We start from the raw sequence: 15,602 nt of genomic DNA on the forward strand, positions 1-15,602 counted from the left end.
CCATGCAATCCACACTGGGATTGTTTACAGTTGCATAACTGCAGAAGACTGTTCATGTCACTGATGATGTCATAATGAAAGTCACTGATGATGTCACAATAATAGTTGCCCACTTGTTGAAAGAACACAGCAACATAACTCCAGAACAGTTCATGCTTCCAGTGGAGATGGACGTTCATTTAATTACTCTTATATTTTTGTATATATTTTCATCTTTATTTATTACAAAAACTCAAAGCTTCCTGGAATGTGATCAAAACTTCCTTCCAGTATTATATGATGACTTTTATAAGATAATTCCTGAAGAAATCCCGCTGAAAAAGGAATTTATTAACAAGAACCTTGACACCTTCGGCAAGATTTATACCCATTATATAAAAAGGAGGAACCGACGGATCATTGGTAAGAAAACAAAGAAAGCAAATATTTACTATATACAGGATGTATCTTCATGAATACTGTTAATAGGGCTTATTTCACAGCACTCTCGAATATCATCAAAGGCTTATTCACTAGCACTAACACACAAATATTCTGTGCTATTTAGACAAGGCTACTGATAAGCTTAGGGTATTTTCTCACACTTATCTAGAGGCCAGTTATCCTTTTATCTATTTATGCTATATATGTTGGCCGAGAAAGGGGAATAACTAGGCAATACTGGCAATTCAAGGCTTTGTAAGAAATTTGATGTGGAGCATAAAGGCAGGGCCGGCCTTAGGCCTATTGGACCAATTGGGCCCAACAGGGCCCCGCACCAGAGGGCAGCACAGATAATATTTTCCCCAGCACATGATGCTGCCTGGCCTGCCCCCAACTTTGAGAGTCCAGCCCATCCCCAAATCCATAGGTCCAGCCCACCCCAACTCTGATAAGCCAGCCTATACCCCAACACCATAGGTCTAGCCCGCCCCCAACTCTCATAGGCCCAGCTTTCCTCCAACCTTGATAGGCCCTGCCTGCCCCCAATCCAACCAAGCCTGCTCCCAAGCTGAATCGGCCCAGCCTGCCCCAAACTAATTGGCCCAGTCCACTCTCCTATTTACTCCCTCTCTCTCTTATCCTGTGTGCCCCTATTATGTGTCCCTATTTCATCACTCTCTTACCTTGTCTGCCCCTTTCCTTTCTATTTTGTGCCTGTATGCCCTTATTTTCCTAAATACTTGTTGTGTCAGTAGCCAGCAACACTTTGTCTAGGGGCCCCGCCAACATGGTCCCAATTGGGCCCCACATTTGATAGGATCAGCCCTGCATAAAGGAAAGAAGAATTTAAAGAAGTGTAAAATAGAATTAATGATGCTTTTTACACTGATAGCAAGGGAACACACTTATATATGAGCCAGTAAAATGTGTGCTAGAGATTGATTTAGGCTCTTTAAGAGAGACACCCATAATTTGAATAATGAACCCGTCATGAAGGAATGGAATAATGTTTTGGAGGGTGACATTTTTTTTTCAAAATTTTGATATACAGGGGAAGTTATATTGCTACAGTCCTCTCTCCATTCATTTCCATGGGATTTTGAAAGGCGTATTTATCAAATGATGAACTTTCACTTTCGCCCATTGAAATGAATGGAGAGTGTTGGAATTTCACTCTAGAGGACTGTGGTGATCTCTAACTTAACTTTTTGATAAAAATATCCCTCAAAGTTTCAGGGCCAGATTTATCAAGGGTCAAATAAAGCGTTCATGGGAGTTATTTAAAACTCCCATGAACTCGAAATTCGACCAATTGCAATTTCTTAAAAAAAAACAAAAAAGAAACTCGTTGAATAGGATCGACCCTCAAACTCGAAACAAATTTTTTTGAGTTTTTTTTTCAGAAATAACCTATATCAGAAAGGCTGCAAACAACTCCAAATCACAGATCGTCTTCCATAGGCTATAACGGCGATTCGGGAGTTTTAAGTTGGCGAATAGTCAAATTCCAGTTCTTAAAGGGCCAGTGTATGATACATTTCAAAAATGGAATTCGAACTTTTAAAAAAAAACCTCAAATTGAATTTTAATAATTCCCTAGTCGAATTTGACAGTTTTGGCCATAAAAAAACTCAAAATTCCAAATTTTCACTTTGAACCTTGATAAATCTGCCCCTAAGTAAGTGTACACAACAATTAGAGGTAAGAACTAGTGATGAGCGAAATCTTTCACCAAGTTTCACCGCTAAAATTACACCCATAGACCCATAATGACTGAAAAAATATATTGTCCGTCAAAAATATTTTGTTGCCCATAGACTTTAATCCATTTGGGAAAATTTTTCTCATTTCACAATTTTTTTGCCAAACTGTCTCTTTAAAACTTTGCCAAATTAAACCTGCCAAAGTCCTATGTTAGCCTGTGGGGACCATTTTTCTAAGTTTTTGGCACTCGAAGAAAAATCATACGATAAAATCATTCGAATCGTGCGATTGGAAGTACGATCGTACTATGATCAGAATACGATCGTACGATGCTAAAAATCCTACGAATTCCAATTTCGTAGGATTCATTTTGATGGTCAAATTACGAAGTTCGACCCTTGATAAATCTGCCCCAAAATGTTTGAATGGCATGGAAATAGAGCTATATTTGACAGACAAAATAATGGAATGAGCAACAATTATGGAAGAATAAAGAATGGGGTAAATAAGGATTTGAATAGGGGTAGGAGAGGGGGAGAGAATAGAAATTTGGACAGGAAAGGCCAAGGTGATAGTGGAAATAACCTATTGCTGGGAGCAGATAGAGAGGGTCATTTATCTATACAAATAAATATGCACCATTAGAATTAGTGGAAAAGATGGCCCTTTTGGGGGGGGAGGCTAATGGGTGCAAGACCTAAAAGGACATGTTTACAGAGGGAGGGTGGACGAGAGAGAGGTAAAAAGAAAAATATGAACACACTCCCACCACCCAAACAGTAAAGGTAGAATAGAAAGTAAGGAGAAAGAAAGTTATATTCAACCTCTCAAAATACCAATTGTCTAATGAGAAGATTTCTCTTTTAGGTGAAGGGCTTAAATTTGCTCAGAGAAATGGAATTTATACTTTTGAAGTGTTTACGGATATACAGAAGTTTATATTGAATCTCATTTCTGTTTTTGTTTCCTTTTTGCAGATGATAGGACTGCTAGAATAATAAGAAATTATATCAGGAATGAAATAAACTCAATACAATTTAAAGGTAACTATTTTGCTTGTAATAAATGCATTTGCCTAGTTAATATTGACAAAGTTACATACGTTTAAGAAAAACTCTAATGATCCCATTGCCATTTTTTACAGATATAAACATGTTCCAGAATCAAATAGCCAAAATAGGAGAAAAGGCTAAGGAGGCGATGATAAAAGCCTTGGATGAATTCAGAGAGCTAGGTATATAAATGTTACAAATAACTTCATTACAACTATAGTTTGTTTTCTTCTAACATATGTAAAGCTAATACCAACCCTAGCTTTATATTTATTAGCAGTGATATGCTTTAAATGAATATAAAGTAACTTAATATTGTCTTATTTTTTCTTTTTCAGCTTGCAGTATTGATTGCCGTAAGTACAATTCTATTTTCTTATGTTATTGGTAGAATATTTGGTACTTAAACTAATATTGTTTATTGATATTTCACATCTATCTCTTGCACAGAATTAATAATTTGTATATATAGACCCATTCCCTGGCTTCCCAACATAACCCTAGTTTATACAGTTTGTTCTATATAAGGCCATTATTAGGGTGATCATCCAAAATATTAAAATGTCACAAAGTGATTTTCTGTATATTGGCATTCTGTGAGGGCCACAGAACATTCTTTAGCTTAATATAATTATTTTTAAGGTCTATATTTCTTTGTGTTTAAAGCTGCGACCGAAGGACCAGTAATTGACGCATTCACCTGTAATTTGATAATGGAGGAGCACTGTTATGGCGGAGAAGCGTGTGGAGGTAATATTCTAATTATTTATGTTTCCTCTGTTAATTAGTATTACAGTATTATACAAAGAAAAATCATCTTTTCGACATTTAATTATTCAAGGGCCTCCACAGAGAAGTTTCTTATTCATATATTTAGTTTGTGTGTCAAGAATTGAAGCCATAATATGGCTGTAGTTGTGGTTATTGCTCAACCTGTGACAAAAGGGGGTTATTTATCAAAGGTCAAGTGTTTGAGGTTTTTTATTTACCTCGAATGAACTCGAAACTCAAATGGTATCTTATTTAAGAAAAAACTCAAATGGGAAAAACCCAATTCTGCGAGTTTGAGTCCTGAAACCCGAAAACTCGAATCATTCCAGTTTTCAGGCTAAACCCTCTAAAAAAAACTCGATCATCAAGCAGGTTGTTAACATCTTCAAATGGTTCAAGGGACCTCTGCCATTGACTCCTACATGACCTCAACAGGTTTTAGGTGGCGTATTTTCAGATTCGAGCTATTTCCAAGTTCGGGGTATAATTAATCTCGAAAATTCAAGTTTTTTTAATCCAAAAATGTGAGTTTTGGCCAAAAAAGAAAACTTGAAAAATATTTTTTTGTGGAAAAAACAACTTGAACCTTGATAAATCTGCTTCTAAGTGTGTGTCTGTGTTTGAATGGCCTTCATAATTCCAAGGACAATGTTGGGGTGATCATCAGCTAAATTTTAGCCAATTTCTTAGCCATTTGGCATTCTATTATAATAGATTATTATATTTAAGATAGTTTTCTTAGATACCAATTGAGAACCATTTTTTTCATTTTCTTCTTCAAAGATAAAACTTATTATGAAGCAGAAAGGCGAGACATTATTATCTTCATTGCTGTTCTAGGAACATTTGCCATTTTGGTGTGCTCTTTTCTGTGGTAAGTCAAATTTCCCTTATTATAATTCTTTACTTAGAGAACAAAACACAAATTAATATTATAATATGTGGTAAGTTTTGGGGGCTTAGTCTGGACAACTTATACAAAAAGGCTTACCATGATAGACAGACATGCTGCAATGAAAAACACAAGGCTTCTTGTTTAAAGACACCATACATATATTAGAAAACAGAACAAAATAACAGGTCAACTAAATATATTTTTATGGTGTTACAGGTGCTTATAATAATATTCCAAAATTAATCTATTCTTCTAAATTTGTTTCCAAAAGCTTCACAATTTTTCATTATTGTCAGAAAATTAAGGCATGCACTGAAATGTGCAATGGAGCTGACATAGAACTTGGAGGAACAAAATCCAAAGGAACTGAAGACAATGGAGGGGAGAAGGGAATAACTACATTAGAAAATGAATCAGAAACAGAAAAAAGTCAAAGTCAAAAAACAGAAGAAAGTGAAAGTGATGAATCAGAAGATAACAGTTCAGAGTCAAATACTTGAATAACAACGCAATATCTGACTATTCCCTTTCTTGACCAAAACTTTCAGCAAGATGGAGAAGTTGCACAGACTCAAACAATGTTCCCTCGAATCTCTTCTTGGTCATGTGCACACCTTTAAATAACTGCACATCAAAATGAAGTTTTCACACAAAATTATTTGTAAGCACCATAATTCATTGTGTGCACTCCCATCAAAATTTGTGTTCGGGCACACGAGCGCACAACTTAGAGGGAACAGTGGACTCTATTGAAAGATAGAGATTGGAGACTTATGTGACGTACAGGCAACTTACAAACAACGGGAGACCCTGTAATTTACCCTCACTTTCTAATTAAGGGTAGAACTGCATGTCAGATTTTGTATTTATTTCACCTTAATTTCCTAACTGTATTGTTTTATAGTAAACAAATAAATAAATAAAAAAAATCTTAAACTTTGTTAGTTATTTAGTTTCCTATTTGAAATGGAAATGTTTTTTTTATTGATGGTATATCTTAATAACCAACGTATGTAATAAGGGCATCTTCTAGCTCCATTAACTAGTTTCATTAAAGGTAACATCAAATTAATCATACTCAGCTAAATGGAATTTTTTGGGTCCGGCCTGATCCATTGGAAAAAGCAATGTTGTTCATTATAAGATTTGACCATTGTTTGAAGTGACCTTGACACTTAGAGGCAGATTTATCAAGGGCAGAATTTTGAATTTGAAAAACTTCAGATTCGAATTCGAAAAGACCAACCGAAATTAAATCAAATGGTTTTTTGGCCGAATAGGTCAGTTTTCGATTGAATAGGTCCGTTTTCAATCAAATTCAAATTGTGCGAATCTAAGTAATAGCGCATTCGAATCGTACGATTCAAAGTTTTTCCCCAAAAAAAAAAAACTTAGATTTTACACTGTCCACCAATTGACTCCAAATAGGTCCTAGGAGGCTAAAACAGCAATTCGGCAGGTTTTAGATGACGAATGGTCGAAGTTGAATTTTTAAAGAGACAGTACATGATAAATTTCGAAAATCTAATTTTTAAAAAAAAATTTAGATTCAAATCGAATTTGGACTATTCCCTAGTCAAAGTACACAAAAACTAACCGAAAATTAGAATTTTTTTAATTCAAATTTTCACTTCGACCTTTGATAAAGATTTTTCAAGGGTCGGATTTAGAGTTCATCGGAGTTTGTAAAAACTCCCACAAACGCCCACAAACTCCCATGATCTCGAAATTTGAATTAAAAATGACCAATGGAAATTCATCAAAAAAATGTACGTTTTTCAAACTCGGGTGAATGGGATTGACCCGCAGACTTGAATTGAATTTGAGTTTTTTCTCTGAAAAAATAGATTTTCAGGAAGGCTGCAAACAACGTCCCAGGACGTTCCCCCATAGTCTAAAACAGCAATTCTGCAGGTTTAAGGTGGAAAATAGTCAAATTCAAATTCTTAAAGGGCCAGTACATGATAAATGTCAAAATTCTATTTTTTTTTAAAAACCTCAAATCGATTTTAACTATTCCCTAGTCAAACTTCACTTAAAAAAAACTTGAAAATTCAAATTCGACATTGGAAATTCGAATTTTCCCTTCAACTCTTGATAAATCTGCCCCTTAAAATAAGTATGCACAGTTGTGTATATATTGTATGTTATATTGTGTATAGAAAGGATTTCTCTGGTAATTGATGCCTTCTGACTGACGAACTGCTCTGCTTTACATTCAAAGGAAGAGTTCTTTTCTTAAATCAAACTCAAAACTCCCTTTAAACAATGCCTACAATGTGCTAATAAATTAACTGTTTCCAGGGTGCTGGAAATAGGGTAGGCAGAAGAGGCATGTGCCTAGGGTGAAAACCCGGGTGGAGGGGGTGCTAGGCATGTACCTTCTCTGCCACCTACCCTTAGTCCAGTCCCTTGTCTCCACTCCTCTCACTCGTGCTGGTCTGTTAGAGAGAGATTACCCGCATCTGTTTCCACACATGAGCAGTGAAAGTTGCTGGTGTGTGCTCATTCGTTCACGCACATGTCAAGGGCAGTGACGTGACGCAACCGGCCTGGTTGCCTAGGGCACCCGGCAGGCCTGGTCCAGCACTGACTGTTTCCATGGAATGTAATACAGGTATGGGACCCATTATCCAGAATGCTTGGGACCTGGGGTTTTCCGGATAAGAGATCTTTCCATAATTTAGATCTCTCTACCTTAAATCTACTTAAATCTATTTGCCCCAATAATGATTAATTATATCTTAGTTGAGATCAATTAAAAGCTACTGTTTTATTATTACAGAGAAAAAGGAAATCACTTTTAAAAACTTGAATTATTCGATTATAATGAAGTCTATGGGAGACAGCCATCCCCTAATTCCGAACTTTCTGGATAACGGGTTTCCGGATAACGGATCCCATACCTGTAGTTTCTATTGAACTTTTTGTGTCAGATTTATGTCTCTAAATACTGCAATAAATCTAATAACCAAAGCTCAGCAAACTAACATACATACATACATTATACTCCATGGGACTTCCTTGGTATTACACATTGCCTTCACAGAGCATTTGTCATACTACCTGGGTATTAGGGAGGTGTGTGACATTGTGCCCTGATGAGCCTTTAAATCTGTTGACACTTTAAACGTGCAATTTTATATATTGATGAATAACTTTTTTAAGGAGGCTGCAACCTAGTGTGACCTTTGGAAGGACTTGATTTCTGTTTCAAAACTTTGGTGTGAAAACTGTGTGTATGTGTGTGTATATATATATATAATTTAAATAAACAATTACCACAGCACTCCATCATATAGCCCCCTGGGAAAACCTGTTTTGCACAACTGAACTGTAACTCTAGTTACAAAGTTAGTACAAAGTATGCATAAGCTGACCCCCCCACGTCAAGGCAGTGTCCATGCATCAGTCCTATATAAGTGGAAAAATGATTATCTTTGGGGGGAGAAAGAACATACCTGCTTTTCTCTTTATTTAGCATGATCTCTTCCAAAGACACCATTAAGCAGGGGTTGGGAGAGCAGGCATTTAATAATTTTGTAATTTGTATATCAAGCCTGACCACGTGCACCCAATGAAGGAAGGGATGAGCTGCATTTCATTGTTTATTTAAATTATATATTATGGGGAGGTGGCGCTTTCCTTAAATTCCTGCTCTCCCAACCCCCACTTAATGGTGTCTTTGGAAGAGATCATGCTAAATAAAGAGAAAAGCAGGTATGGTCTTTGTCCCCCAAAGATAATACTTTTTTCAGTTAGATAGGACCGACGCATGGACACTGCCTTGACGGGGCGCGTCAGCTTATGCATACTTTGAACAAACTTAGTAACTAAAAGTGTCTTTTTATTAGAGTTACAGTTCAGTTGTGCAAAACAGGTTTTCCCAGGGGGCTATACGTTGGAGTGCTGTGGTAAATTTTGTAATATATATATATATATATATATATATATATATATATAATTTTTTATATATACATTATATAGTGTACACAAGAGGTCCTCAACTCAATCCATTATCAATATATAAAGACATTGAGACATACATATACATTTTACACAGGGACTATGTTTTACCTGCAACTTGCTTGCTTTCAAGGTTAAAACTCCCAACGGTCACTGCCCTTTTATTGGCCACCACAGGGATCACATGACTATAGCTGGAAAGGGTGGGAGCTACAACATGGAAATGACCACTGCTCCTGTAAAAACTATAATAAAAAAGGGAAAGTTATGATCACCATTAATTTTTAAATTAAATTGTGGTTACAGCCTCATTGAATCCCTGTTTAATGGTTTACAACTTAGTGATGAGCAAAACTCCCCTTTGTTGTTATCTGTATACACATTTACATTTATGTATTATTATGTACCGGTATATTTATTCCACAAATAGGCCTTGGGCCTATTGAGGTATATTTTTAGTCATGTTTTCATAGATCCATATAATTTGTGCCCATTTTTTTTTTTTGTTTATTTTTAGTTACATCCCTATTACTACTTTATTTTCAAAAAAAATGTAAACAATAAGAGAATGAGCTCTGGGCTAAAGTGGAAAAAGACCATGTGGCTTATTAACAGCACACAGTGCTACATTAGTGCACATGACATGACTAGATCTCACATCTGAGAAAGCAATGTAAATGCTGAATGATATATATAGGTTTTGGAGCAACATATGCTGCCATCCAAACAACGTCTTTTTCAGGGAAGGTATTGCTTATTTCGGCAAGGCAATTGCAATCTGCATGGCTCTGTATTAAAAGAGTCCCGGTGCCAAACTAACCTGCCTGCAGTCCAGACCTGTTACCCAGGTCTAAAAATATTTGAAAACAAAAATATGACAAAAGGTCCCCAAACTGTTTAGCAGCTAAATCAGGCAAGAATGGGCAAGAATGGGGAACTCCCGCCCCCCCGGTCTTACTTCACTCTACCTACCTGAATGTGTCAACAGGAAGAGGGAATTTATCTTGGTATTTATGTATGAAGCAATAAAAATAATTGACTTTGTCTTGGATAGATGTTATTGGAGGGGGTTTATATACAATTTTTTACATAAAACATTACTGTTCCTTTAAAAGAAGAGGTGATGCAAAACAATGGGAAACCTGCCGCTGTCCCAACTTTTTTAAAATGTGTCGTTGGCATCCAATTTTAAATGGGCATTTATTTTTCAGAAAACAACATTTCCACCTTTCACATTTAATATGTTGTCTACAAACTGCAATTAAATATTGGGTTTAAATAATTTCAGATAATCCATTTTTATTGATAGTTAACACTGTGTCCCAACTTTTAGAAATCGATGTTATGCTTTTCAGTTGCATTTTATGGTTTATTTAAATGCAGGAGCTTCACTAAACTGTCTTAAATTGTAATTTATTTGTAGATATACGGTATATTATTTTTCCAAGCTAAATATGGCATAATGCAAAGTCAGGATAATGCCCATACCAAGTGAAAGAGCCATCACCCAGAAACATTTGTAGGAAATGATTTATTGTAAGAAACACCAGCAGCCTTCCCTAGTCATCTATGTATCTCTCTTCTGCTACAGGTGGGAAACACAGCACTGACTGGCCCTTGTTTGAAGCTGCAGGAGTCCTGTGTGTCTGCAATATGAAAGAGCAGCAGGCATAACAACAGCATTGTGTGTCTCCATAAAGGGCCAGGACAGATTGTGTTATGTTATTCCTCACTAAATAAAGTGACTGGTTTATTCACAGGGAGAATGGAAACGTGTTAGTACACATGGTAAGACAAGCAGGAGTGACATGACACAGGAATAGGATTTACTTGCTCATTGCAGCTGGGAACCCCACTTATGTGGCAGTTTCTTCAGAGGAACTCCCTTTGGCTTTCCATGTCCTGAAAAGTGCACGCTTTCATCTTCAGAGCCCTGACAAAGACCCCCTTTTCTTCCAAACCCTGAAAAGAGCGCACTTTGCTGCCACGGGTCTTTCTTATTTACTTGCCACATGCACTGAGGCCTCTTCCTCTCTCCACACAGTGGGCCTTCCTTCCTTCCTGCACAGCTCACAGGGCTGGGACTCCTCCCCCTCCATCACAGAAGCTTCCAGCCACTACAGCAGGCAAATCAAACTGGTGTTTTCATGACCATTTTGGCCTCTCTCTCCTCTGCTATGTGACCCCCTAGCAGATATTGTGTGCTGGTATTGCAAATGTTAATGTCATTTGTAATGGTACGTTAACACCTCAAGTACTGAGATGTTTCTTCTCCAGCATGAATGGGGCCTATTTAGAAACCTAGTGGCCCTCTGTGGCTTTTCAGAAAAGTCTGCAATACAGGAATCAGGCAGAGCAAGCAGTGCTACCAGCACAGACAGATTTATATTTATTGAGTTCATATACCAAAATTGCCTCAATGCAGTATATTTGCTTCCATGCTGCCTGCACCAGACTGAACAAACTGCTGTTTGGTTGTGATTGGGTTACTGCACTGGGGATGAATACATGTATTTAGTACAGAATTTAGAAATCACTTATGTAGGCAGTAAGAAAGAAAGGGAGAACTTAAAACTACATTTATTAGGAATACTATGCCATAGAATGCAGATATTTAGCATACACAGATTTTAGTTGCAGTATCACATAGCAATTAATTAGCAGTTCACATTAAAGGGGTGGTTCACCTTCAAGTTAACTTTTAGTATGATGTAGAGAGCGAGACAATTTGTAGTTGGTTTTCATGTGTTATTGTGGTTTTTGAGCTTTGTATTCAGCAGCTCTCCAGTTTGCAAGTTCAGTAATCTGGTTGCTAGGGTCCAAATTACCCTAGCAACCATGCATCGATTTGAATGAAAGACTGGAATATGAATAGGAGAAGGCCTGAATAGAAAGGCGAGTAATAAAAAGTAGCAATAACAATAAATTTGCAGCCTTACAGAGCATTTTAGATAGGGTTAGTGACCCCATTTAAAATCTGGAAAGAGTCAAAAGAGAAAGGAAAAGAATTAAAAAAAAAACTATAGAATTATAGGTGTGAAATGATATCCTCGTCTTACAGTTTGTGTTAATGCTGTAGATTTTTCATAGTACTTTAGCATTTTGATTGCAGTTGGTTTAATGATACTACTGATAAACTCTTTTTTATAAAAAAAAAATGGAGTTCCTTGAGCCTTTGGCTTAGTGCCTTTAAATGGCCATGGAACACCTCTGTGACTTCTAATATCCTTTTATCACCGTATGGCATGTATTTCTGATTTGATGCCACACTTGCAGCCATACATCTGAGAAACATCAAATATTAGGAGAAAACTGGTTTTGCACATTATGTGTAATTTGTTTTTTAAAAGCTACAAATGGAAAAAAAAGGACAATTCAGGGGGTAGAAAATATGACCCATTACATTTTGAAGGTAAACCCTGTAAATTAATTTTCAGTTATTATTGACTGACCTGTTCTTTGTAATGCCATCTAATTCCAGGGCTCGCAGAGTCTATATTTTTTTATAAAAAAATATACTAGAGGATTTGAGCTTAAGGGCCACTGATTCCACCCCGTGAACTGATGACATCAAGGTGCTGGGGCCCATCAGGATTTGTCCTGGTACCCCAGTTGTCCAGTTCGACCCTGCTTTTCAAAAGATGGCATTTGTCCAAAGTTATGTGTTATAAGTCATATCTAGTACTTGTATGGGACCTGTTATCCAGAATGCTCAGGAACTGGAGTTTTTTGGATAATGGATCTTTCTGTAATTTAGATCTTCATACCTTAGTTCTACTAGAAAATTATATAAATATTAAAAAAAAACACTAGGCTCGTTTTGCTTCCAATAAGGATTAATTATATTTTGATTTGGATAAAGTATAAGGTACTGTTTTCTTAATATAGAGAAAAGGGAAATCATTTCTAAAAATTCAGATTATTTAGATAATATGGAGTCTATAGAAGATGGCCATTCCATAATTTGGAGCTTTCTGGATAACAGGTTTCCAGATAACAAATCCACTACCTGTAGAGTGCAGACTAATATCCGGAAGGAAGGAAGCTTGAGATGAAATACTAGTTTATTACTGTTTTGGCTACATTCTCTACAATTTTCAGCAGCATCTTAAATAGACAGTTAATGTATATTAACGTACAATGAAAAAAAATAAAATTGGTTGCAACATCAGAAACAAGAGCCACAATGAACTGTACAATATGAAATTGTAACTTGTGTTATTACAAGCCTCCTTTTCTGTCACATGAACAAAATGACACACATTTTTTTTAATAGCATGAATTTAAGGACTAGTCCCCTTAAATGCTACAGAAAAGAGCAATATATTGCCAGACCAATGCACTACTGTTGCCTACTCTGGCATTGAAGGGTCTCTCATTTTACTTGTGCATTTACAGTGTCCTAGAAAGGTGTTCAGGCTGTTAAAAAGGAATCTGCTGTTTTCTAACACCGTGTTAAGCCAAGAAGAATAGGTTTCATTTAATGTTTTTCATACTTGCAGCCTCCTACATAGAGGATCTTTTCAGATGACTGAGAACAGAAACCTCTGTAAAGTCTCAGTAATGTGCTCCAGGTAACAGAATAATAAGCCAGGCTTACATTATTGTGTATATGTTTTACAGATGTGTACACATGCTAGATTGTTAATGAATTAATCTGGGTGTTTTTTTAATTGACACTTTTAAATGGGGCAATTCTATTGGTTTGTAACAAAAGAAAATTTACTCAAAGCAATCTGTTCTTTCCAATAATGTGTAGGTTTCTAGGGCAAACCTGTTGTTAGTGGAATGTTTGGCCTTCAAATGATATGTGTTTTTATTATGGGAAACAATTTTTTTCAGGTGTGTTTGCGCAAGTAACAGCAAAATGTGTTGGTGCCATTTTTTAAATGCCGCACACAACTGGAAGAGGGATTTTATCTTGGTATTTATGTATGAAGCAATAAAAATAATTGACTTTGCCCAGGATAGATGTTATTGGAGGGGGTGAGAATCAATTTTCTACATAAAACATTACTGTTCCTTTAAAAGAAGTGCTGATTCAAAACAATGGGAAACCTGCCTCTGTCCCAACTTTTTTTAAAATGTATCGTTGGCATCTAATACTAAATGGGCATTTATTTTTCAGAAAACAATAAAATTTCCACGTTTCACACTTAGAGGCAGATTTATCAAGGGTCGAGGTGAATTTCTAATTAAAAAGATTAGAATTTCAAGCTATTTTTTGTGTACTTTAACTAGGGGATAGTCCAAATTTGATTTGAATTTCAAAAAAATGTGAATATTCGAATATCGAAATTTATCATGTACTGTCTCTTTAAAAATTCGACTTGACCATTTGCCGTCTAAAACCTGCTGAATTGCTGTTTTAGCCTATGGGGGACCTCCTAGAACCTATTTGGAGTCAATTGGTGGACTTTGAAAAATCAAAGTTTTTTTGGGGAAAAACTTCGATTAGAATTCCATTGAATGTGCTATCACTTCGTTTCGTACGATTCTAATTCAGCCGAATACGAACCTATTAGATCGAAAACAGACCTATTAGGGCAAAAAAAAAACCCCTTCATTTCGGTTGATCTTTTTGAATTCGAATTTCGAAGTTTTTCAAATTCAAAATTCAACCCTTGATAAATATGCCCCTTTATATGTTGTCTTTCTACTAACTGCAATTAAATATAGGGTTTAAATAATTTCAGATAATTCCTTTTTATTTATAGTTAACACTGTGTTCCAACTTTTAGAAATCGATGTTATGTTTTTCAGTTGCATTTTATGGTTTATTTAACTGCAGAAGCTTCACTAAATTGTCTTAAAAATGTATTTTAGTTCCTTAGAAATGGAAATATATATATTTTTCCAAGCTACATATGGCATAATGGAAAGTCAGGATAATGACTTATGGAAGTCTGTCTGTTTTTGCCCATACCAAGTCAAAGAACCATCACCCAGAAACATCTGTAGGAAATGATTTATTGTATGCAGGGCCAACTCACGGGTGTGCCCGAGGCAATTCTCTCCCAACCCCCCCGGCCCCTGCGCACACATTTGGGGGGCGGGGGGTGGAGCAGTGATGCGCCAGGAGAAGTGCAAGAGGTCTTGACACGCCAGTTGGTGTGCGAGGGTTAGTGTCACGCCGGGAGGAGTATTTTTTTCCAGAAAAAGTGACAACCCTAGTTCCGGCCCTGATTGTAAGAAACACCAGCAGCCTTCCCTACTCATCTATATATCTCTCTTCTGCTACAGGTGGGAAACAAAGCACTGACTGGCCCTTGTTTGAAGCTGCAGGAGTCCTGTGTGTCTGCAATATGAAAGAGCAGCAGGCATAACAACAGCATTGTGTGTCTCCATCCAGGGCCAGGACAGATTGTGTTATGTTATTCCTCACTAAATAAAGTGACAGGTTTATTCACAGGGAGAATGGAAACGTGTTAGTACACATGGTAAGACAAGCAGGAGTGACATGACACAGGAATAGGATTTTCTTGCTCATTGCAGCTGGGAACCCCACTTATGTGGCAGTTTCTTCAGAGTCCTGAGAAGAACTCCATTTGGCTTTCCGTGCCCTGAAAAGAGCACGCTTTCATCTTCAGAGCCCTGACAAAGACCCCCTTTTCTTCTACACCCTGAAAAGAGCGCACTTTGCTTCCACGGGTCTTTCTTATTTACTTGCCACATGCACTGAGGCCTCTGCCTCTCTCCACACAGTGGGACTTCCTTCCTTCCTGCACAGCTCACAGGGCTGGGACTCCTCCCCCTCCATCACAGAAGCTTCCAGCCACTACAACAGGCAA

General features: G+C 36.9%; 1 protein-coding gene across 2 annotated transcripts; it reads left to right on the forward strand.

The window, feature by feature from the left end:
- The first annotated feature begins 2,403 nt into the window (after positions 1-2,403).
- LOC121398292 (izumo sperm-egg fusion protein 3-like) lies at positions 2,404-5,781 on the forward strand. 2 transcript variants are annotated; one of them, XM_041577346.1, is made up of 6 exons: positions 2,404-3,170; positions 3,272-3,361; positions 3,518-3,535; positions 3,846-3,929; positions 4,734-4,824; positions 5,117-5,781. In XM_041577346.1, exons 2-6 carry the CDS (start codon positions 3,280-3,282, stop codon positions 5,343-5,345), a joined length of 504 nt encoding a protein of 167 aa, XP_041433280.1. In that variant the 5' UTR covers positions 2,404-3,170; positions 3,272-3,279; the 3' UTR covers positions 5,346-5,781. The 2 variants fall into 2 exon arrangements, with proteins under 2 accessions (XP_041433280.1, XP_041433281.1); XM_041577347.1 differs by lacking the exon at positions 2,404-3,170 and having other exon boundaries at positions 3,254-3,361.
- Positions 5,782-15,602: the final 9,821 nt, after the last annotated feature.

Source organism: Xenopus laevis, chromosome 9_10L (genome assembly GCF_017654675.1).
Source record: "Xenopus laevis strain J_2021 chromosome 9_10L, Xenopus_laevis_v10.1, whole genome shotgun sequence".
Lineage (NCBI taxonomy): Eukaryota > Metazoa > Chordata > Amphibia > Anura > Pipidae > Xenopus > Xenopus laevis.